The following is a 23,509-nucleotide window of genomic DNA, read 5'->3' as shown; positions in this document are numbered from 1 at the left end:
CAGGTATGTACTTGGGGCAGCCAGCCCCTCCCAGTTCTTATGCTGCAGCAGCTGCATTTCTATTTTTAGTGTGCAAGCTTTATTCAAGTTAGCATAAGGTGCCTCTTCAAGCTGCAGATTACACCTCCAGATCCAAGGTTAGACATACTCTGTTTACCACTTCCCCAAATTAGCTTATAAGGGGAGGCTAGGTTACATAGATCCAATGTGAAAATCTATCCGTGAATACCCTAAATCAGTGGTTTTCAACCTTTTTCATTTGCAGACTCTTAAAAATTTTTGGAGGCGTGGACCCCTTTTGAAATCTTAGACATAATCTGCAGACCCACAGGGGTTCACAGATCACAGGCTGAAAACCAGTGTTCTATGCTAGTGACAATCTTCTGCGGACCCCTTAGACATAGTCTACAGACCCCAGGTTGATAACCACTGCCCTAAATGCAACTGCAGTTTATGGAGACCAATTCAAGGGGGAAATCCTCTAGCTTCTAAGTAACTCTTAGACAAACTTGTTATGATATTGCACGTCTAAGTACCTGAGGGCTTTAGAGCACATTCTATGAGATCAAAAATGGCTTTCATAATATGGCTTTGTGAACATGTTAAAAGTATTTCAGAGCTGCTATTTTGAGATGTCAATAAATTCATACAGCAATACTTGCTTGACTATGCAGCTAGATCTAAATGCCAATTTGGGAGAGCATTCCTGCCGTCTCTAACTAGTTCTCCTTGGGCTCTTCTCCTTGGATGATTGTTACTGCTTGTTAGACTCCCAGTATTGTGAATTTATGTAGGCAATTCTCAGAGGAAAAGTGTTTCTTGTCACTAATTGTAGCTCCTTCAGAAGAACAAGTGTATAGCTCCAAGCCCCTTCCCTATCTTAGTCTTTTTTTAAAGAATTCTTAAATGAATCAAATGAACTAATAAGCAGTTAGGGTAGAGGTCACTCCTCCATCCTCAGGCATCAGTGTTCAGTGCCTCAAGTGGGTTGTGCATGCACCCTCCCAAATACATTGATACTTAGAAAGGTGCCCCAAGGGGCACAATTCTTGATTGTGTAGCTCCATGCAAACTGTCTTCTGTAATTAGTAAGTAACCCGTTTCCAGATATGACTTGTGGTTTTGCTAGCAGTCCCAAAGTATGGGCCTTAACTTCAGGCAGTTTGGTTTTATGTCTCCTTGTACATCAATTTTACAGTATTTGTAGTTCTTAGGCATATTACATAACTTAACAATACTTCATTGTAAAGCAGCCAATGAAAACTATTATAAATCATTCACGTGCAATGTTCTGTACATCATGCTAACTTGGATAATTTGGACAATTGATTAACTCGTTCATTAGTTCCAACAAGATTTGCAAATTAAGAGGATTCTATTGTTCTTAAAACAAACTATATTAGAATTTTAATCCATTTTAAATACATTATTTTGAGCTTCAATAATTTTTAATGAGATTGGTTGACAGTGATGTAAAATTCATATTTAGGGAAGACAGAGTGGACAGCTAAGGCTGGAAGGGATCCAGTCAGAGGATCCCTCAGAGATGAGGCAGGAGAGAGGAAAGAGGGAGATCCTTCAAATTGCAACTAACCACATAAGGTTCCTTTTGCTCAAGGTTACTATCATCAAGTATCCTTCTGAGCTACCAGTGGAAGACATACAGTGATCTCCTGGCAGCACTCAGTTAGAGAAAATGAACACAAGTGTTTGAAAGTGGGTGAAGTTAGGAAATTTGTAATCCAGAACAGGCCTGTAGTCTGTGGTAGTAAATCATTACTGTACTGAACAAAATGGGTACAGGCTTCTAAAATCTTTTTCTGTAAAGAAGCATTTTTTACATCTATGTAGTGCAAAATACATTTTATAGATTTTATTCTCGTTAAAGTTGGCATTCCCAAGCTTTTTGCCAGTATCTATCTTGTTGACATTGTAGATAGGTAGTTTTGAAAATAGTGAAACCCTTTGTGGTGGAAATATTAAATGCGTTGAGCCAAATTTTCAGACCATACTCTACTTTTGCAGATGCATTTGCTTTGCATGTTCAGTTTGGGTAATTGGCTCTCTACTTGAATGGTGTGCAGTTGTTGGCATTTGCACTCCAATATGACTCCATGTACAACTTTATTAGCACAGAATTAGAGCCCACTTCTGATTGTCTGAGGCTTGGCTCATCTGATACAGGAACTAATTTTTTTGTGGGGGAAGAGAATTAGGGAGGGGTGTCATTATTTGATGTCACAAAATTTTCAACAAGATGGCTACTAACAGTTAGCTTGGAAATGCTATTTTTAAATGTATAATTTTGAGAACCATTTCAGAATATAATCACTGAGAGGAATGGTTCAAAAATTCTCGTAGTGTGAAGTATAACACCACTATACTGAACAAAAGTAGAATTCTTTCATTCTGTAATGTGTTTCTTAAATGTGGAAGGAAAGTGCTTGGCTCATTAAACCTTGCAGTGATATGTTTTGAATCTTAACTTTGACTTGTTTTCTATGGGGTTTTTTTGTTTTGTTTTGTTTTTTTAATTCACCAAGAAAAAAACTTGCATAGAGTTAAGTCATTGTTCCTCCCACCCCTTTTTTTTCTAGATGGCAAAATTTTCCAGGAAAAGGTCCAATCGATCAAGTACCTGAGAAATTCTAGCATTGGTGGAAAATCAATTGACAGTCCTACACATTTAACTGCAAGTCCAGCTGGATTTACTGCTTCACCACTGGGAGGTAAAATATTTATATTGCATACCTGCTGCTAGGAAAGCATATGCTCAATTTCTGGGTTTGGCAATGAAGCAAGGGAAAAGTTTGCAACAGTCTTTATTTTGCACCAATGGACTGAATTTAAGCAGATTTTGAGTGGTGGCAAAATCTGCTTAAATTCAGTCCATTGGTGCAAAATAACAAAGACTGTATCAGTATTTTATAACTTGAGCATGATGAGAAATGATGATTTTGGCCATTTTTGGTTTAGTATAAAATAGAAAATCAGCGTTTGATTGTGCAGTGAGTACAATAATACACTTTATAGAAAGTAGGATAAAGATAAAGTAGGAAAACCTATAAGGAGCAACTTATTCCAGGTATATCCCAAATTGTGTGACTTAGATGACCAGCAAGTTACTTGCCTGAGAGAGAATTGTCGGGGCTTTTTATTACAGTACACTATATTCCAGTTGAGCTTTAAAATGTAAAAAGTTTGTAGTCAGTGAGATTTCATTCTCCATGTATGAGTGCTAAACATACTATAGTTATACAAAGGAGATTGCTGGGGCAAATTAACACCCCCCTCTTCCTCCCCCCCCACCCACGTCCCAAAATATCATCTTCTACTGTTGTGATTTCAAGGCAACATTTTAGCATAAAGTACAAATTAGTAATTTTCACACTTTCCAACAAATCATAAGTCATTCCAGCAAAAAATTAAGTGCCCACTTTTATTAACCAGTATGGGAAAAGTGCTTTAGACTTCTGGAATTTTAAAAAAGTAGTCTTTCAATGTATATTACACACATTTTCAAACAAATATCATCCCTGGATCAAAATTTTAAGCTGGGTCAAAAAAAAGTCTTGCAATGGAACTATCAGTGCAGCCTTAACTATGAAGTTAATGTACATCCACAATGAGGTATAATTGTTGGCTAAAACTGCAGGATTCAAACATCTACAAAATAGATGTAATTTGCTTCCATTTAGCCAACATCTACAGGATAGATTTGATTTGCTTCCATTTCTCACTTCCTGTTTGCGACTGTTGCAATTTCAATTATATAAAACCCAACAGTACCACATACCTGACCAATATAATACGTTTTGCAGTTAATGTTGAAGCAGTTCTTCCCTTGTGAAAAACATATTACAAGTTAGCTCTTCAAATGTTATGTACCTGCTAGATTGAGGCTTGACTCCCCCCGTGCACCCCCCCCCCCAAAAAGTGATATGCTTTTCACTTCACTTAGAGCCATGCCATGAAATGTTGCAATCTCCTCATAAGTTTTTTTTGCATGAATACCACTCATTATATGTTCTCTTACATGAGGTCCTAAACCAATTATAAATTATAGTTCAGTACAAATTATTTCTTTTTAAATAAAGAATGTTTATCCATTCATCTATCACAGATGAATGTTATAGCCAGGTCTTCCTCAGATTGTTGCAAAAATATGTGATGCTCCTGAGAGCTGCACACTTACATTTGCATCTTTGACTTAGCTGCAAGACGTGTAAAACCACCCAAGCAACCAGCTCTGTACTGACTACTGGAGGGGGTTCATATGTTTCTATTATTTCAGCAAGTGTCAGACAGTGCTTAGGAATGCATTCCTGATATACTGACTTCGGACAGAAGTATTAGCTATCATTCTAAAACCTTTTTGGTCAAATTGCATCACTTTTGATTTTAGAAATATTGCATTAGATACTCGGATCTAATATCCTTTCATGAAGACTGTAGTGTCCTAGCACAACCATATTTTTGTGCAATAGTTGCTGATAGTCCTTCAAATGCTTAAGTTCTACTTTTTAAAAATTGTTTTTCTGTGAATACAGAGTGGAAAGAAGGCTCACACGCTCCAAAGAGGAGACGGAATAAAATATCCGGAATAAGACAAATTTAGATGAACTGAGAGTTAGTTTACAGAAGTAGTTGAAGATGCAATATTTATCTTTAGTTTACATTTATCATTCAGTAAAAGTAGACTGGCTAATCCAGTTTTAGATGCTGCATGTTTGTGCCTCTGAGATCAGAGCTGCGCCTTTAAACACTAGTGATCTATATACACAACTTTACTTATTCAACATTTGGCCATATTCAAACACTTAATCTTTTAGGGCATTATTTATTATATAGAGCTTTAGTCATTTATATGTTCAGGGTTTTATTGCCAACTGACTTAACTGAAGGGATGAGACATAACAGAACATACCTTCTAGAATCTGCTATTTAAGTGGTGAAATCTTTAAATCAAAACAAAATCAGGAGGGCCCAAAAAATATCATTCTGCTTTGTGAGAATTAACTTGTGTATATATATTATTTTATTGCCATATGCTGTAACTCATGTAAACTGAATATTTTGTCTTTGAAATCAAATGTCTCAATAGTTGAGCAAACTTTATGGCTTGCTATGCCAAATGAATGTGGTATCTGTTCATAGTTGATTTAATGTTTGGGGCAGGGAGAAAACTGTGATTGTCAGTATAATAAGCCAAAAGGCACATTACTTGGTGCATTTTGTGGATATATTAGTTGGTGGTGAAACAGAACATTAACATTTCTAATACAAAATAGATGCTAACAGTATTTTGTGTTCTCTTCCCCAGGAAACATTATTTCCAAGATTAGTGTACCACAGATAACACACACTCAGGCACCTGAACGGCGTTGCAAAAGCCTACCAGCATCTCCTACCTCCTCACCACAAGTGCATCCGAAAAACCTACCTGGGAGCTTGGGTAGAAGCATTGATGACTTGCAGGAAGTTGGGGAGAGTGACTCTGTTGATCCACAGGAAAAAAATCTTTTTGTGGAAAACTCTGAAACATTAAAAAGGGTACAGGAGGAACTCTGTGTCAGCAGCTGTGAGTCTGCAAAAACAGTTTGTGACTCGGAGTTAACATCTGCTGAAGCATTGGTTGACATTTCAAAAGAAGAACTAGAATTATCTGAGAACAAAGAGCTAAATGCAGAACTGAAAAGTAATGAGGATGGTGCTGCAGTTGAATCATTGTTTCGCCGTCCTGACAATCTGAAGGGGCTGTCTTCATTTCAGAAAAGTCAAAATAATTTTGCAGGCTTGGGTCTAGCGTTTTCTGCTCAGAGTGGATCATCCTCCGTTGCTTGCTGGCCAACCCTCACAGATAGGAGTGCACTTCCTGAAGAATGGGAAAGTCTTACCTTCTCTTCAGTTAGTGAACAGAACTTTAAAAGATCTGAAAGACCTGATTATAGGTATGCACACTCTCTTTTTTTTTTTTAAAGAAACATTACAATACCTCAACATTCCAGAAATAATTCTAATAGTACAGTAACTTCTGCCACAGCATATAGAATAATTTCTCCTTGACTTGACAAATATTTTGTGGTTCTTGCTCAGGACAACATACTTAGCTTTTTTTTTTTTTTTTAAACAAATAAGTCTGAAATTTAGTGTTGCATCTGTAGCGAAAACTTGCAAATATATTCATTAAACTAGTAGTGTGCTAGAAAATTGCTTTTGTTTCAAATTCCACATTATTTAGCTAATCCCTGCCTTGAAGGGTTAACTGTTTTATATGATGCCTAGCACAGGGGGGCCCTGAACTTGACTGAAACCTTTTGGACACTACTGTAATACAAATAACTCTGCTCATGTTGCCCTCTACTGACTGCAGTCAAGAATTAAGCCCTAAAAAAGGAAGAAGAGGAGAGCATTGGGAAGAGTTTGGACAAATACCTTTGTCACACTGTCATTAGTCTGACCTTTGTCTAGCTATACTGAAAGGACGACTGGAGACGCTTGCTGTGGTTTTAATCATGCCACAACTTTATTATTAGATGTCTGGGACTACCCAGCAGATAAACATGTACAGTGCAGGTATCCTCATGTTCTTTCAATATCTACCCAGGGCAGCTCTGCCAGCCCCCTCTTTTTCCATCCAGGTTCCCCACCCAACCCATTGCTGGGACCTCAAAGGAGGGCTAAGGTGGGCTAAAACAAAAGGAGGTTGGCTCCCTGCGAGACCAGTCATAGGAGCCCCAAGCCTCCCCATTCCTCTCCTTTAACCAACACTTCCCTTTTAAGTCCTTTACCAAGCCATTTATCTAGTCACTATACATCCTCCCTATGGAGTACCTGCGCTGAACATCTGCCCCACACTTACATAATTTCTGACATTCACTCAGCATAACAAAGCCTCCACCCCCAAACCCACTGTGGTGAAAGCTCTGGGGAAGCCGAAAACCCCTCCACTCCACCTAAGCCAATCTGGTGGTGAGGAAAAAATTCCTTCCCAGCCCCCTAAAAAGGAGCAGCTTCATCTGCTCTTGGAAAAAGAGGCCTCTCATGCCCAGGTTTGCCCCTTTTTCAACCGCTCAGTCCTTCCAGTCCCAGGGGATAGATCAGCATCACCATGCTGACCCACTCCCCCTTTTGAAGCAGATTTTGAGCCTCTCCCACCCCCCTGTAAAGCACTATTCCTTCTCCCTCAGTAAGCTGAACACCCCCCTTTCCCCCCTGTGCAGTTAAAGGTGCAGTGTGGTCATTTTCCCCCTGCAGGTAGCCTCTAATGGTATTTATACACTCCTATGGTTTATAGGAAATTCAATATAGTAATAGCATATTTTCCTATTTGTTTTCAGATCCACAGAAGATTGCCTTGTGCTTATATGCTGTGGATTGTATGACCTCTTACGTGGAGTTCTTTTAATCCTGCCAGATATCATGCTAGAAGATGTGATAGACAAACTTATTCAGCCTGACACTCTTATCGTTCTTGTGAACCATCCATCTCCTCTCATACAACAAGGAGTCATTAAAGTAGGAGTATATACAGTCTAAATGTTTGCAACTCAGATAAAGATATAAACTAGCTCACTTGAATATATTCAAAGTTCGATCTAAAATGTTATTTATATGCAGATTGTTAGCAAAAATAAGATTGACTTCTTTATTATGTTCCCCTAGTCTTATCCCCACAAAGCCTTTTTAAAACTGAGTTGATTATATTTAGCTGTTTGAGAATTTCTTCATAAAAAGTATCTTTTCAATTGATAGTTATATAAATTCTACAATTTAAGTTAGAGATGAAAGAAATCAAATCCTATGATGGGAGCAAATAGCGCTTAAAAATTGGAGTGACATGATAAGAAAATAAATGACCATCCTTCAGTAGGGGTAGTGCATCATACAAAAATTATTTCCTCTAGTGTTTGCTTAGTCCTGAAATCCTTCCTCAAGGCAGAGTTTCCATTGCAGTCAGTGTGACTCTTGCCTGGGTATTAACTTAAACGGACTATGGGTTTTATCTCGATTTTGTCAGAGTGGTTTTTTCCATTTTATGAAGAGGAAAACAGTTTGCAATGGAGAATTTTGCTCTTGAGGCAGGGACTACGGAGTAGCTTTGGCTTGTAGTTTGAAGAAGAACTTCAAAAGTTTAGTTAACGGTAGATGGATGGATAGATAAAAAATAAAACCACTTAAGTCACCAATCAGTAACAATTTAGATAAAACGTAAAATAGATTTTTAATAAACTTTTTTGTTTAATTTTTCATATAAATAAATATAATTCTTATTCTAGGTGTAATATATAAAAAAATAAAATATAACGTATGAGTGAAGACTGAAACAACTGGGTTTGTTTAGTCTGGAAAAGAGAAGAATGAGAGGGGACATAACAGTTTCAAGTACATAAAAGGTTGTTACGAGGAGGAGGAAGAATTGTTCTTCTTAACCTCTGAGGATAGGACAAGAAGCCATGGGCTTAAATTGCAGCAAAGGAGGTTTAGGCTGGACGTTAGGAAAAACTTCCTAACTGTCAGCGTGGTTAAGCACTGGAATAAATTGTCTAGGAAGGCTGTGGAATCTCCGTCACTGGAGATTTTTAAGAGCAGGTTAGACAAACACCTGTCGGGGATGGTCTAGATAATACTTAGTCCTGCCATGAGTGCAGGGGACTAGACTAGATGACCTCTCAAGTTCCCTTCCAGTCCTATGATTCTATAATTCTAGATGTGTTTTTTATATATAATCTTCTTCTCTTGGATGGATTGAGGTCAATGGAAATTTCAAACAAAATCAAAGGAAAGAATTTGTCACTTAATTTGGAATCTGAAAAATTTTAAAGCATTTTAACTCTTCCTTTCTGAATGGAACATGTTGCAAACAAGAATATTTAAACTTCCAAGGAAATGATACATAAAAATATTTCATCTTGAATCAAAATTGTGCATTTCTTTCTAGTTGTTGGATGCATATTTCAACAGAGCAACCAGGGAACAAAAGGAGAAATTCTTAAAAAATCGTGGCTTCTCCTTGTTAGCCAACCAGTTGTATCTTCACCAAGGAACTCAGGAACTTTTGGAGTGCTTTTTGGAAATGCTCATTGGTCGATCTGTTGGTCTTGATGAAGAGTAAGTATTGCTTTTCTTCAGCATTCAGAAGGTGCACTGTTTTAGTTCAAACAACGATATTGAGTTGTCTGCTGATGGCAAGGATATAATTGCATTTAAGTCCCACCATGTTTTCAACAGCAGACAGCCTTATAAACAGTTCCTCACCAAAAATGTTTCTGATTGCAAGTTTATTGGAACTCTAAAAACTCAGTTTCTCAGTTTTCCCTTAATTACATTACTCTGCAATCCTCATGCAAAATGGCACATCCACGCCCACTGAACAACCAGAACATGGTGCACTTTCACTTGACCTTTCATGAAGAGAGGGAGTCCCATATCCTTGTTCAATATTGAGGCCTCTCTACATCCTTTGAACTCATCATAGTCTGTTTTGCCCTTGCCATTCTCCAGTCAGAGCCCATATGAGACACTGGGCAATATTAATAACTCAATCACCACTGTAGACCCTACCTACAAAATTGTGACAACTAGCTAGAAAAAAAATTCTGTGCCAACTGCTACCATAATCTGCAACTAAATTAAAATCTCTAGGTTTCCTTTAGTATCATCTCTATAATTTGTACTACATCCTTGTACCACAAAGAGGAGGAATCCCACAGAAGGATTTAGGAAAGAGAAAATCTCACTTTAAGCAGCCTATTCCGCCAAATTGGTGGGAAGTAATTTTTCTCTGAATATATGGCTAGTCAGACCCTTCTGTTTGACACTGTAGAGATCTAACAATACAGAATGGAGAGTTAACATCCAGGTATAGCCAAAGGCCCACAGTCTGCCCAATCAGGAAAAAGCTCTTGCTTCAGTTGCCTACTATAGTGCGAGATCAGTACCCACAGATTATTTCCTACATATACCAGAAGGTAACTATTCATGCTAATAGAAAGCTTTGAACCTGCCAGATGTCCTACCAGCCCCACGAAGAAAAGCAGACATCTCCTCAGAAAGGACTGAGGTGGATGGGGATGAGACTTAGCCTTTTAGGAATCTGTTATGATGCTTACTTCAGAATATATTAGTAATAGAGTGGTACGACGATATATTTTTAATTCCTTTTCCATTATGTGATAGAAAGTCTTAATGCAAGGACTGTAGTTCTGTTTATGGCTTCTGGAGTTGAAATGAACAAAAGGTATTCATCCTTGATTTTAATTAGTTTCAGCAGTAATGAATACAGTATATCAAAGCCTCCTCTTGAACAGTAGATTATTTTATTGCAGCAAACCCATACCTCATTTCATGACAGTGGCACTGCCAGTTGCAATATTTTATTACGAGAAATAGAATGAGTCACGAGAGAACTTTTGTGCCACTGGCTTTTAGTAAAAGCTGACAGTCAGATTTTTCTATTTATGAAATGAGTAGTGTAAACCTATTTGTAGTTTATGAAAACTACATTAATATCTCTTTTAGGGGTCTCATTTCCCTGTAAGCCTTGCAAGCATTTTTTGTAATTCTTATTACCATTAACAGATTAGATAAGCATTGTCACTGACATGAAATGAGATGCCATGGAAATCACTCCCATCCCCTGGTCAGTACATAACAGTTAGCATAGACTCTCCTTAGTATTCATAATCTAGAAAATTCAGTTGTGCATACTGTGATGATTATTTTACAGACAGATGATGAATTCCTATTTGTTTCTATTTTAATAGATTTGACATGGAAGATGTAAAAAATGCTGGACTTTTTCAAAAATGGTGTGTCATTCCTGTTCTGGGACTTATAGAGAATTCTCTCTATGACAACGTACTGCTGCATAATTCCTTCTGCCTTCTGCTACAAATCATAAATTCCTGCTCTAAAATGGCAGATATGCTGCTTGATAATGGTTTGCTATATGTGCTGTGTAATACTTTAGCAGCCCTTAATGGTATAGAAACAAAGTAAGTGTTGCATTACCTGAATATTTCAGATTCACTCTAAAAACAATTTACAAGTTTACACTAGATTATTTTAATCATATATATGCTTCTAATTATTTTTTTTAATGTCCAGTTTAAACAACACAACAAATTGGGTATGATTCTGAAATGAAAATGAGAATCAGGCCCAGTGTGCCTTGCTTTAATGCCTTGCTTTACTTATGCTTAAGAGGCACTTCTTTTTGATAGCTCTGTGTGTGCTCAATTTTTTTCTTCCTTCTTTTTGAGAAGAAATGTCTCATACTTTTTGTGTGTGTGGGTCTAATTTTGGAAACTCTTGTAAAATCTCATTGGTCCTTTTGAGAACTTGTTAAAGCAAGAAATGTCGGTTTTTCATTAGTTACCACATCTTTCAAGCACTTCTTTTGAAAACTTACCTAGCAAAAAAGTGTTTTGTCCAGTTACCATGGCAATGACTCTTATTAATTTGGGGGGTGGGAGCAAGTGTTTAAATTCCATTGACTGAGTGGGATTTAGGCGTGTGCCTAAGTTCCTTGTTGAATAGGGGTGGCATTATTCACATGGTTTAAATTTAAGCATATTCATAATTGCTTTATCAGACCATAACTTACAGATTTTATGGACTCTTTTGTGACATTAATTTAGATATAATTAATAGTAGATAATTGACTTTGTACAGAAATCTAGTACAAAGTATCTATTATTACAGCTCTAAATCACTTTTGTTTTTTCAGATAACGTAGTCATACATTTTTGTAATAGACATTTTGCAGTCCTAAATTCAGTTGAAGAAATTAGATATTGTACTTTAATTTGTACCCACAGCAGTTGTCTCCTGGTGAGCAATAGTTGTACATTTGGCTCAATGGATAATGCTACTTTAGTCTTAAAGTAAATTTAGTCTTAAAATCTGTCTCATTCATCATGGTGGTACTTAAAACCTCATTAACTTTCACTGTGTATTATTGTCTAACATTTCCATTATGCAATTCATCTGTAAATTGTAGCTAACAAATTTGTTGGATTAAATGAGTTAAATAGCTAATCTAAGAACATAAGAATGGCCATACTGGGTCAGACTATAAAGGTCCATCCAGCCCAGTATCTTGTCTGCCGACAGTGGCCAATGCCAGGTGCCCCAGAAGGAGTGAACCTAACGGGTAATAATCAAGTAATCTCTCTCCTGCCGTCCATCTCCACCCTTTGACAAACAGAGGCTAGGGACACCATTCCTTACCCATCCTGGCTAATAGCCATTAATGGACTTAACCTTCATGAATTTATCTAGTTCTCTTTTAAACCCTGTTATAGTCCTAGCCTTTGCAACCTCCTCAGGCAAGGAGTTCCACAGGTTGACTGTGTTGTGTGAAGAACTTCCTTTTATTTGTTTTAAACCTGCTGCCCATTAATTTCACTTGGTGGCCCCTAGTTCTTATATTATGGGAACAATTCAATAACTTTTCCTTCTTCACTTTCTCCACACCACTCATGATTTTATATATCTTCCAATAAAACAAATGTACAAGTTGTGGCAGTGTCTGAGAGTTTTTGGGAGTCTTTGTATTTGAAAATTTTCTATTTTGAAATGAACCAATGTTTGAACATTTAAAAATTGGACAGTTCAAATGCAAAACTGGAAGGAGGAAAAATGTTCAAGAATCCTCCTGGCCTCTCTCATTTTCTCCATATTGGATCTGACTTATTGTAGAGTGGAGAAGGAATTTGGTTTGACTGGCTGCTCTGCGGCTCATCCCATTCCCTGCCCCGCTGGCTGTTATGCCTGCTATGCTGTGCATGCTGAGGGCATGACATAGGCAGGGAGCCAGCTGAGTTTTACAGCAGAGAAGAGTCCTAACTGCTGGGAGAGAGTGACCAATGTTGGCAAGGAGGCTGCTGCTAAAAGCATACCTTTCAACTTACCAAGGCTCAAATGTGGGATGCAGTTTGTAACAAAGACCAAAAATAAGGGACACAAAACAAAATTATTAATGTAGGAAATAAAAAAATGATTAATTTCTTTAGTATAAAGGACTTATAGTCATAGTTCTTTACTTTTGATGTAAATGATGTTCAGCAATTAAACTAAGGGGGTCATTAAATTTGTGTAGAACATAGGAAACTTTGAGACTTAAATGAGCAATGTCCTTCAGTGAAAGACAGAGATGGGACTAAAGAACTGAAAGTCAGTTATTTTCCTTGTCTCAGGCCATCATTCCCAGGTTGGGAAACCCAGACGTAAGCCACACTATACTATGCAAACAACTAAACATCAATCATGCACAAGAAGCAATAGCATTCTACTAAAAATGTGACCAGTGGCTGACCTGCAGGAGCAACTAGACTTGGGGAGAGATGCAGTTTACATAAGAATAGTCTCCCATCCAAAGAATAGCTGCACTGTTAACGATCTTATAATGCACTAAGTTTACTCAAAAAAACTGATGTTTAAAAATATTTAACACACTTTTCTTTTTGAAATCTAAAGTGAGGAGAAAGTAAAACTGTTTGCTCATGTGTTCAGTTAGTAGGGCACAGAACAAATACTCAATTTTGATTGTTCGGTAAAACTAATTTGTAGTTGCAAAACTGGAGAGAATGGTAGTGTTTTAAAGTTCAGTAATTTGAAAAATTTATAATTCAGATCTGTTCTTCACTTAATGTAAAAGTCATTTGCTTTCAAGACCGTTATATGGAACTTCATTCTTAACACTGGAATCTCTTCCAAAGATTTTTGGGTGTCCACTTTTTCTGAATGAAAACATAGCTAATGTTGTCTTTGTGTTAACAGTTTGTTTCCTGTCTTCAGCAGTATCAGATTTAGTGTGGAAGTGTTTGGGTTTTGTAACATTATCTGTAAATTACTTTTCCTTCTTCTAACCATACCAAGTACTGTGTTAGTGCCATTTTAATTCTGATTGTTTCATATGAATACAAAAAACTATTTGTAGTAATTATAACTGACTTTGTTTACAGCATTCCTTTGAATGACTACAAGCTTCTTGTGTGCGATATACAACAATTACTAGTAGCAGTCACAATTCATGCCTGCAGTTCCTCAGGTTCTCAGTATTTTCGTGTTATTGAGGACCTCATTATACTACTGGGACATCTTCAAAATAATAAAAATGAGAAGACCCAAAGTAAGTCATAAGCTTTCACTTACATTTTCAAATCCCATGGAACTGCTAACTTTCTCATAGATTTCATAGAGGATATTCCTATGACAAAAAGAGCTAATTTTTAGAGTTGAGGGGGTACCTGGTTGTGTACCTTATTTTCCTGTAAGTGACCCTTGTACAATAGTGGCTTAATTACAGTCCTAGTCTGTGGATTATAAATATGTACCAGTAACTGGAGTTCTGCCTGGACATCTGAGGTAAAAGGCCTAGAATGGAATATTTGGAGTATTATGAAAATAGTGACAATATTCAGAGATTCCATATAATAGTTATTTCCATTTATAACTTTTAATAAATAAAAATATGAAGACATTAAAATTTGGTGGCTGTTTTTTCCCAAGCCCGGGGGGGAGTCTTTGCTTTGTAACTGATACTGTGACATGCATCTAATATTGGGGTGGTTTTGCAGTGACTTTCTTGGAAGTGTGTGGTTTTGAAACTTAAATATATCTGGCCCTTTTTAATTTCCATCAACATCTCAAAAAAAGGCTTGTCACCTCTTTTAGAAACCAGTGTTGAAATGCATTTTCAAAAGTTTTGTAATGTGTGAAATTCTATTATTTTGGTGTTACAGAAATATATGTAAAGGATAAAATGAAAATAAGAACCATGCTAACATTTTGGATACTTATTTATGTAAACTACCATGAGGAAAATGTCCTATGTTCTTTGTTGCCTCTCATTTGTAGACATGGCAATTGCTCTGCAATTCAGAGTTCTTCAGGCAGCTATTGAATTAATAAAAGCTACAGCAAACCAAGACTCACAGGATCTGGCTAACTCTTTACGTTTACCTGCTACCCATCATCACACAATGTTTCAAAAACGTAAAAGCATTGCTGGTGAGTGATAAATTTTATAGTATGTTGTATTAAGAGAATTTTATCGCTTCTTCTGCCCTCTTTATGTGATGGAGCCAGTCATATTTTTCTACTCTGGCATTTAATGAGACACAGGTTGTAAAAGTGTGTATGTGTGGACTTGTGTTGATGAGTTCCCTGCAACTTTACTTTTGGTACTACACGACCATTTCCTCAATCAATGTACTGCTATATTTAGGAAACATAGTATATTAAATAAATATGCGTCATTTAAATTTAGCAAAATACACCCCAGCAGAAGTGAGTGAATCTCCTGTGGAAGTCTAGTGCAAATCCACCTGTGGAAAAAATGATGATCTAAGTTTTCTGTGTTGTATGTAAGGTGAACAGTAGTGTAACTTATGTATGACTTTTGCATTCAGTAGGTGTGCAGAATAAGTGTTGCTTATATGTTGGAAGAAGGGAGTGTAGCAATAATTTCTCCTTCACCTAACACTGTATCATCCCTGAAGACTCCAGAAGCCAAATTCAACTTGGATTTGAAATGAGTTAACAAACACACATATATAGCCCCTCCCCACACAGACACACCTTATGTTAAAATAACATTAAGATTACAAAGTCACACAGTAAACTTAGGAAATGCCAGTATTAAGGTTTCCTATATAATTTGTCGTCCTTGCATTTTGATAGTCTTTAATTACATGATCACATACTGCTTTTTTCCGCAGGGTTGTGTGATCATATACTTAAAGACTGCATCATAAAACATATGCACAAAGGCAACTTTCATTCTGACATTTCTTGAGCATGTGCCTTTGCAACCTTACATTCTTTTTCGTACAGTATTTGTATAAAATTTCTTAATCGTCAGACAAACCCTGAAAAACAATTGTCATATAGTATCAGATGGACCCCCCAACTTGGGTCGTGAACAGGGTTCTGATCTTTAAATCCAGTCTACAACTTAAGCTAACAGAGTAACTGATAGTAGTAGTGAGTTCTCCTCCTCTATGTGGACCAACTACTAGAGGGGGATGATAAATTAGGGCAAACTTTTAAGTTTCAAGATCCTGCTCCAAAGCATGTAGGTATTAGAGCTTCTGAAAGAGTATACTTTTTTTTTAACATGAGAAAAACCTAGTTTTCTTTAATCTCATTCTTAAAAGCAACTGAACTGTTTTAATGGAAACTTTCAACAACAACAAATATCTGCTTGAGGTAGATACCTGGCATGGATAATTTTAGTTTTTATAAGCAAGTAAATGCTGTAATGGAAAGTGTTATGCAACCTTAACTCTAGGTAGCACTACCAGTTCAGACTATAATAGTTTGTGAATCATTTTTGTGAAGTGCTTTTGGATTCTTTGGCTGAAAGGTGCTCTCTGTATCTAGGTCATTACATTCAGCTGCATTTAAGATTTCACTGAAGACTGTTACATAAAAAAATGTGTGTTCTGTTAATTGTTTAAAACAAAAAGAAAAGGAGTACTTGTGGCACCTTAGAGACTAACCAATTTATTTGAGCATGAGCTTTCGTGAGCTACAGCTCACTTCATCGGATGCATACTGTGGGAAGTGTCAGATGTCAAGAATTATAACATTCATAAACCAGTCGGAGAACACTTCAATCTCTCTGGTCACGCGATTACAGACATGAAAGTTGCTATATTGCAACAAAAAAACTTCAAATCCAGACTCCAGCGAGAAACTGTTGAATTGGAATTCATTTGCAAATTGGATACAATTAACTTAGGCTTGAATAGAGACTGGGAATGGCTAAGTCATTATGCAAGGTAACCTATTTCCCCTTGTTTTTTCCTCCCCACGTTCTTGTTAAACCCTGGATTTGTGCTGGAAATGGCCCAACTTGATTATCATACCCATTGTAAGGAGAGTGATCACTTTAGATAAGCTATTACCAGCAGGAGAGTGGGGTGGGAGGAAGTATTTTATCATGCTTTGTGTGTATATAAAAAGATCTTCTACACTTTCCACAGTACGCATCCGATGAAGTGAGCTGTAGCTCACGAAAGCTCATGCTCAAATAAATTGGTTAGTCTCTAAGGTGCCACAAGTACTCCTTTTCTTTTTGCGAAGACAGACTAACACGGCTGTTACTCTGAAAGCTGTTTAAAACAAAGGTTCAATTGCAATGAAAGATTCCATTATTTCTCGTCTGCCAAAACAACACTTCTATTCCTGCAGTCAACTTCTGATGCCCCCCTCCTTCAGTCTGTTAAACCAGGAGCTGCCCCTCCAGTACCTTACTGGATCCACTTCATATAGTTCCCTACAGAAGCGGGTGCAGTAGTGGTGGTCATGCTTACCCATTCATTCTGCAAAAACATTTCTCAGGAAATGTTTTGCAGGATTAGATATGAAGTAGATGCATCTATCAAAGTAATTTTTGATAGATCAATATGAAAATGTGTTTACCTTTCAGAGCTGTTAACTTCACTGGTCTTAGTTCACATTGCTTAAAACCTACTTTCTATAAGCATGTTAGTATAAGAACAATTAACTTTTCAATAACAGCAGTAATGTGGTAACATTATAGAAGTAGGGAAGTGAAAGAGTGACTGTTCAGAAGCTGTTTTATACAGTGAATAGTTCTGAGAAATTATATTTTGGAAACGCTAAAGAAAATTCAACAGTTGAACAGGTAATGTGCTATAGTTTAAGATGAGTTTTTCATCAAAACTCTAAACTTCAATCCTGTTGTTACATGAATGTTATACATTTCATTTTCAAGTGGAAAAACTGTCACACTTTTCCAAATTTAAAGAAGAACGTGGACATTCCTTGTTCCTTTTTAAAGAAATATATTTCAAATATTTTCCCTCATAACCACAACCAATTTTCTTTCCTAGATGAGAGCTATTGGTGCATGCAGTGAAGTTACGGATGTGATATTTAATCTATTCATGAGGATGCTATTGATATATTTCTCTATATTTAAAGGTTCCAGGAAATTTTCTCTTGCTCAATCTGACACACTAGTGATGAAAATGCGTTTAGTAGCAAGTGATGAACTTAACATGATGATGCAGCGGCGAATGAGCCAAGAGAATCCTATTCGAGCCACTGAGACTGAGTTTATACAGAGGTTACAGAGACTCACTGTTCTAGCGGTTAACAGGTTCATTTATCAAGGTAGGAACAGGGGAAAAAAATATATGGTAACTATGCTTATAATGATCACACCACCCATTAAGTGGTGGGGACTGCTGTCTGGCTTGTTGGAAAAGGTGTGTGCCCTTTTAAGGGCTAGAAAGTAAGGGAGACACTTTCTGCTGCACTGCAGACCATGTCAGTGTGGGAATGCTGACTCTTCCCTCCCCCAGGTGACCGAGACGGCAGGGACTATATAGGTCCATGCTGGTGCAGGAAAAGCCCTCTTTCATCTGGACCAGGTGAAGCAGTACCCATCCTCCACCCATGGAAGTGGTGAAATACTGGGTTTTGTCAGGATCTGCTGCGCTAGTTGCTACTTTCTTGGGGGGGCTGGGAAGGAATTTTCCCTCCCCCACTAGATTGACCACGGCAAAGTGGGTGGTTTTTTTGCCTTCCCCACGATGGGTTTGCGGGCGGGAGGAGATCTTAGTTGGGATGAACATGAAATGGGAGTTAGACTATGATGTCGCAACTTATTATGTAACATGGAGTGGCTGTCCAGTGTAGGTACTCCATAGGGAGGGGATGCAGTAATCAGATAAAATGAATTGGTAAAGGATTTAAAGGAGGTATCCTTTAAAGGAGTGGAAATGTAGGAAGGGGGATTTGGGGCTCCTATGTCTGGTATGGCATGAAGCCAATTTCCCTCTCCTTTATAGCCCCCTCTTAACCCTCATTTGAGGTAGGTGAGAATGTTGAGGTCCCAGCAGTGCGTTGGCTGGGGACCAGGATGGTTAAGCGGGAAGGCAGATGGAAGGCCCTCGCCCTTTTCCTCCCACCCCCAGGTATATATTGAAAAGATTAAGCAATTTACCTGCACTGTGCACTTTTATCTGCCAGGTCCTCCCAAGCATATAAGACCAAAGCTGTTGCCTAATTAAACTACATCCAGTATCTCCTGTCCTCCTTCCAGCATAGCCAGACAAAGGATTGTTTTATATTTATTGTTGCCTTACAATGCCAGTGTTTTGTTATATTAAAAATGTATTAATGTTCTTAATATGTTGTGGGTATGAAGGGAGCGGAGTTTATTTGGGGTTATGACTTTCAGAATTTGGATTAATGTTTTTTTCATTTTAAAATTCATCCTCACCACTGGAGCTTAGTCTCTGCTTCTTGTATTAAATACTTGACAGATTGGATCTAATTTTTATTTCACTGAACTGGACCAGTTCATGTGACAAATATCTAATTCTGATTAAGTCTAAGGCAAGGGGGAGCTTTCCTAGTTTGCTTCTCACCTTTGAGATTATTAGATACAGAAATGTAGGTCAATTTAGAATTCTATAATAATGAATACCTGACAATACTTACAGTTTTTAAAAATAACTTACCTAATTTTTATGAATTTGCACAGACCTATTGCATATCTCTCACCCACTCCACTTCATGCATTCGTTCCACCACCACTTTCACTCAATTTGTAGTCTTTACATACAGACTTTCACTCCACACCTACTCCTTTTCCAGTTCTAGATATCTGTAGGCATGTACACTCCCTTTGCATACATATAGCTACTCATTCTCCACACCTATCTTCCCAACGCCACATCCATCCATTCCACATGCACCCAGACCTGCCAACTCTGAGGTTTTCCCTGTAGACTATGGATCTGTGGAAATTCTGTATGACTGTCCTTCCCCATTTCCCTATGTCCCTATAGCCATGTGCTGAATTCCTATTGGACATACAATACACCAAGTGCCCCCCCACAGCCCAAGATAAGTGTCCCCCCATCCCTTGTCTGGAGGAGTTGGTCTCAAGACATACTGTCTTTGAGTGACCTCTTTTTAACTACAAACCTTGGCATCCAGAGGTTCTTGGGACACAGGACCACCTAGCCCCCAATCCACAGAGTACTGGCATTTTCAGGGGAAGTGACACAGCCTTGTTCTTACCTGCCAGGACCTGGCCCATTAGTGGATTGGGCTGTACTGTGTTCTTTGGTGCATAAAATTGCATGCAAAAATAGTAGGATGAAGCATATTTAAGGAAACTTATATGCAATAGAAATCTAGTGTATGTGGCTTCTGTGTCCATATGGCTTGTCAGAACCTTTCCATTTACTAAAGTTAGTCAATCACCTTTATGTTTGCCCCATTTCCGTGAATTGGTTGAATTTTTAATGGGAATCGTGTTTTTTAGGGGCCACTTTTGCTGTTTGTGGGACTTGAAATGTATGGGAGTTCTGCATGTGGAATAGTTGCAGAATGGAGTCTTTAAATGATTAACTCCTAATTTTTAATTTGGTTTAACCAGTGTCTAGATTAACTGTTTATATATTCACAGTGTAGTAGTACAGTGGATATTTGACTATTACTACTTACAGTACACTAGGATTAAGTTAGCATGGTCTGAGATGCCACTGATCTTTCAACTCTGTCCGCATACCTATTAAAGAGACCGCATCATAGGACCTAACACATAAGCTACACCATCAGGGGCTCATTCACCTGCACATCTACCAATGTGATATATGCCATCATGTGCCAGCAGTGCCCCTTTGCCATGTACATTGGCCAGACGGGACAGTCTCTATGCAAAAGAATAAATGGACACCAATCAGACATAAGAATTGTAACGTTCAAAAACCAGTAGGAGAGCACTTCAGTCTCCCTGGACACTCAATAACAGACTTAAAAGTGGCCATTCTTCCCAAAAAACACCTTCAAAAACAGACTCCAGTGAGAAACTGACAAACTGGAATTAATTTGCAAACTTGACACCATCAAATTAGGCCTGAATAAAGATTGGGAATGGCTGGGTCACTACAAAAATCATTTTTCCCTCTGTTGATACTCACCCCTTCTTGTCTACTGTTGGGAATAGGCCACTTCCACCCTGATTGATTGAATTGGTCTCGTTAGCACTGATCTCCCACTTGGTAAGGCAACTCGCATCTTTTCAGATGCTGTATTTTTATACCTGCCTATTGTACTTTCCATTCCATGCATCTGATGAAGCGGGTTACATCCCACAAAAGCTTATGCCCAAATAAATTTGTTAGTCTCTAAGGTGCCACAAGGATTCCTTTGTTTTTATTGATCTGTTTGTGCTTCTTAAAATTTAAGAACCTACTGAAGATTGCCTTGATGTATTGGGTACACCAGAGACCACAATTCAATGCAGACTTTCAGCATCCCAGCTGGAAGCCTCTGAAGAGGAGGACCAACAAGAACTGCCTAGCAGTACAAATTATTTTCTGAAAGAAATGTTCAAAATGATGGTTGAAGGAATCAAAGTATCTATTGTAAGTAACTAGGCAGTATGTCTGTATTACATCCTATTGCTTAAGGAGCATTGTGGCAAATGCTGTCTCTCTGTAGGACTGTTCATATTCATAAATGTTCAGTTTTTGTTGCATCTCAGGTATTATAATACAAATGCAATTTGTCACTTGGCCATTGCATAAGAAAGTATCCTGATATTGGATAAGTTTTGACCTTTGCATAAATTGGTGCTCATTTAAAAAAAAAAAAAAGATTGGGGGGGGGGAATTAAAATCGGTTTGGTGTGTGGGGTCTGGAGGAAGTGAACCTTTCTCTGTCGGTTCTTATGAGACTCGTCATAGCTGAGCTCCCATCCTTCAGATTTCAGCAAGGCCATAGAAGATGTGTAGTAAGGGGAATTCCAAGATATGGAGATGATAATCATTGGATTTGGGCTGAGAGTAGCTTTTGTCCACGTGGAAAACTTGAAGCAGTTAGTTTTATATCTAGAAAGAAGAAATTGTATATATTTAAGAAAAAAAAAAAGCACGTGTCCAAAAACTGTTTCCCTGAATGTAGCTGTTGGTTCACTGTATTCCTGTGTTCCCAAGTTGAGCTTGCAATGGATTTAATAAAAATTTGACTTGTCATTTTCTGTTCCTTTGTGACTTAAGGAAGACCTGAAAGGGATTAACTCTTTTAACCTTGGAACTATCAGGAATGCCACGTCTGGTCTTAGACTTTTTTGCTTGAGTATTGTTCAGAGGTCTCAGGAATGTTTACTGTGAGCTCTAGATACCAAACCGTCAATTAAGGTGTTAATCTCTAGCAAAGGCTTCCTTCATGAAAAATTGCAACTAGTGTTTGTTTATAATTAGTGATTTAAAGTTAACAAAAATAAGGGTTTTTTTAAAACAATTTGATTAAAAATCCTGTCCCTCAGAGTTGGTCAACTTTCACTCTCTTGGCTGTTATGACACCATTGTCTTGTTAGTTCAACATCGTAGTCTTCCAGCCTAAATCAGAGCTGAATTTCTAATGTCAGAAAAAACAGAAAAATAAAAAATCTTCAAGTCACCTTTATATATCAAAACCCTTTTTTCCCTTTGTAAGGTCATCTTTAAACCTCTGTCCCAGTAAATTAATTATTTGTTAATGTGTTTCCTCAATAAGATTTTTCTACCAGATTTACTGTATCCTTTCCTGTTCCAGTTTTCTTTTCAAGCTTGTTGTATGCTCTATCCCAGGGTCCCCAACACGGTGCCCGTGGGTGCAGTGGCATCCACCGGGGCAGTTGCGTGTGCCCGCAGGACACCATGCCGCCAAAATGCCGCCGCCGAGCACGGTCCCCGGAGAACTGCCCGCCGAAATGCCGCCCGGACATGTTGCTGTTTCTTGGCGGCAGTTCGGCGGTAGCGCTTCTTGCCACTGCCATGTTTTGGCAGCATTTCGGCAGCAGGGTGTCAGGCGCCTGCCAGTCTTCTGGGAATTGGAATATGCTATTCCCACAGAGAGGCTGGGGACCACTGCTCTATGCAAAGTTCTGATCAGAGAAACCCTGTTTACTGAGAGGGGGGAAAACAAACCTCTTCTTGCTTTAGGGTACAAGCAGAATCAGCTCGCCTAGGCAACAGTGGAAGAGAATCCTCTGGTCCTGTAAGGATACATTCCGTATGCAGCTTGGAAAACTCCTAGTGCATATTTTGTCTCCAGCACAACCATTGCAAGAAAGAAAGCAAGCTTTGGAGATAGTATGTGAAACAAACCACCGGGAGATTATGCGAGATTGTCTCAACTCAGCTCTGCAAGTAAGCACTGCTATATTTTTAAGCATAAAAACTTCTGAAGCCCTTGCACGTAAACATCCTGGTTTAAATTTAAAAAATATTTGCAGGAGTGTTTTTTCCAGTGGATGCACAGAAGAAGTTAGTTTCAGAGGTTGTCAAGTCTCGCTTCTAGCCCTGCTGGCATTCACTGTAGCAGAACATAGTACTAGCATTTTCACATGTACAAGCTGTTACTGGCCCGAGACGAACATTGTCCTTCCTGAGCCTTTGGCATAATCAGGGTGGAAAATTTCACATTTGGTGGGGGGGAAGACAAGGAAACCTTTTTCCTGCGAGGT

General features: G+C 38.1%; 1 protein-coding gene across 11 annotated transcripts in view; it reads left to right on the top strand.

Annotated features, from left to right (window-relative positions):
- Positions 1-23,509, top strand: part of LYST (lysosomal trafficking regulator) — a 173,500-nt gene that overhangs the window by 93,460 nt on the left and 56,531 nt on the right. For 10 of the 11 annotated variants that reach the window (XM_073338158.1, XM_073338159.1, XM_073338156.1 and 7 more), the window contains 10 exons: positions 2,598-2,729; positions 5,324-5,951; positions 7,341-7,518; positions 8,942-9,111; positions 10,767-10,997; positions 13,971-14,137; positions 14,866-15,018; positions 17,962-18,153; positions 21,247-21,425; positions 22,986-23,192. In XM_073338158.1, the coding sequence (XP_073194259.1) occupies positions 2,598-2,729; positions 5,324-5,951; positions 7,341-7,518; positions 8,942-9,111; positions 10,767-10,997; positions 13,971-14,137; positions 14,866-15,018; positions 17,962-18,153; positions 21,247-21,425; positions 22,986-23,192 (2,237 nt within the window). The remainder of the gene's footprint in view (positions 1-2,597; positions 2,730-5,323; positions 5,952-7,340; positions 7,519-8,941; positions 9,112-10,766; positions 10,998-13,970; positions 14,138-14,865; positions 15,019-17,961; positions 18,154-21,246; positions 21,426-22,985; positions 23,193-23,509) is intronic. The other variant, XM_073338161.1, reaches the window with a different exon arrangement.

Source organism: Lepidochelys kempii, chromosome 3, assembly GCF_965140265.1.
Source record: "Lepidochelys kempii isolate rLepKem1 chromosome 3, rLepKem1.hap2, whole genome shotgun sequence".
Lineage (NCBI taxonomy): Eukaryota > Metazoa > Chordata > Testudines > Cheloniidae > Lepidochelys > Lepidochelys kempii.
This window is presented reverse-complemented; position numbering and strand designations above follow the sequence as displayed.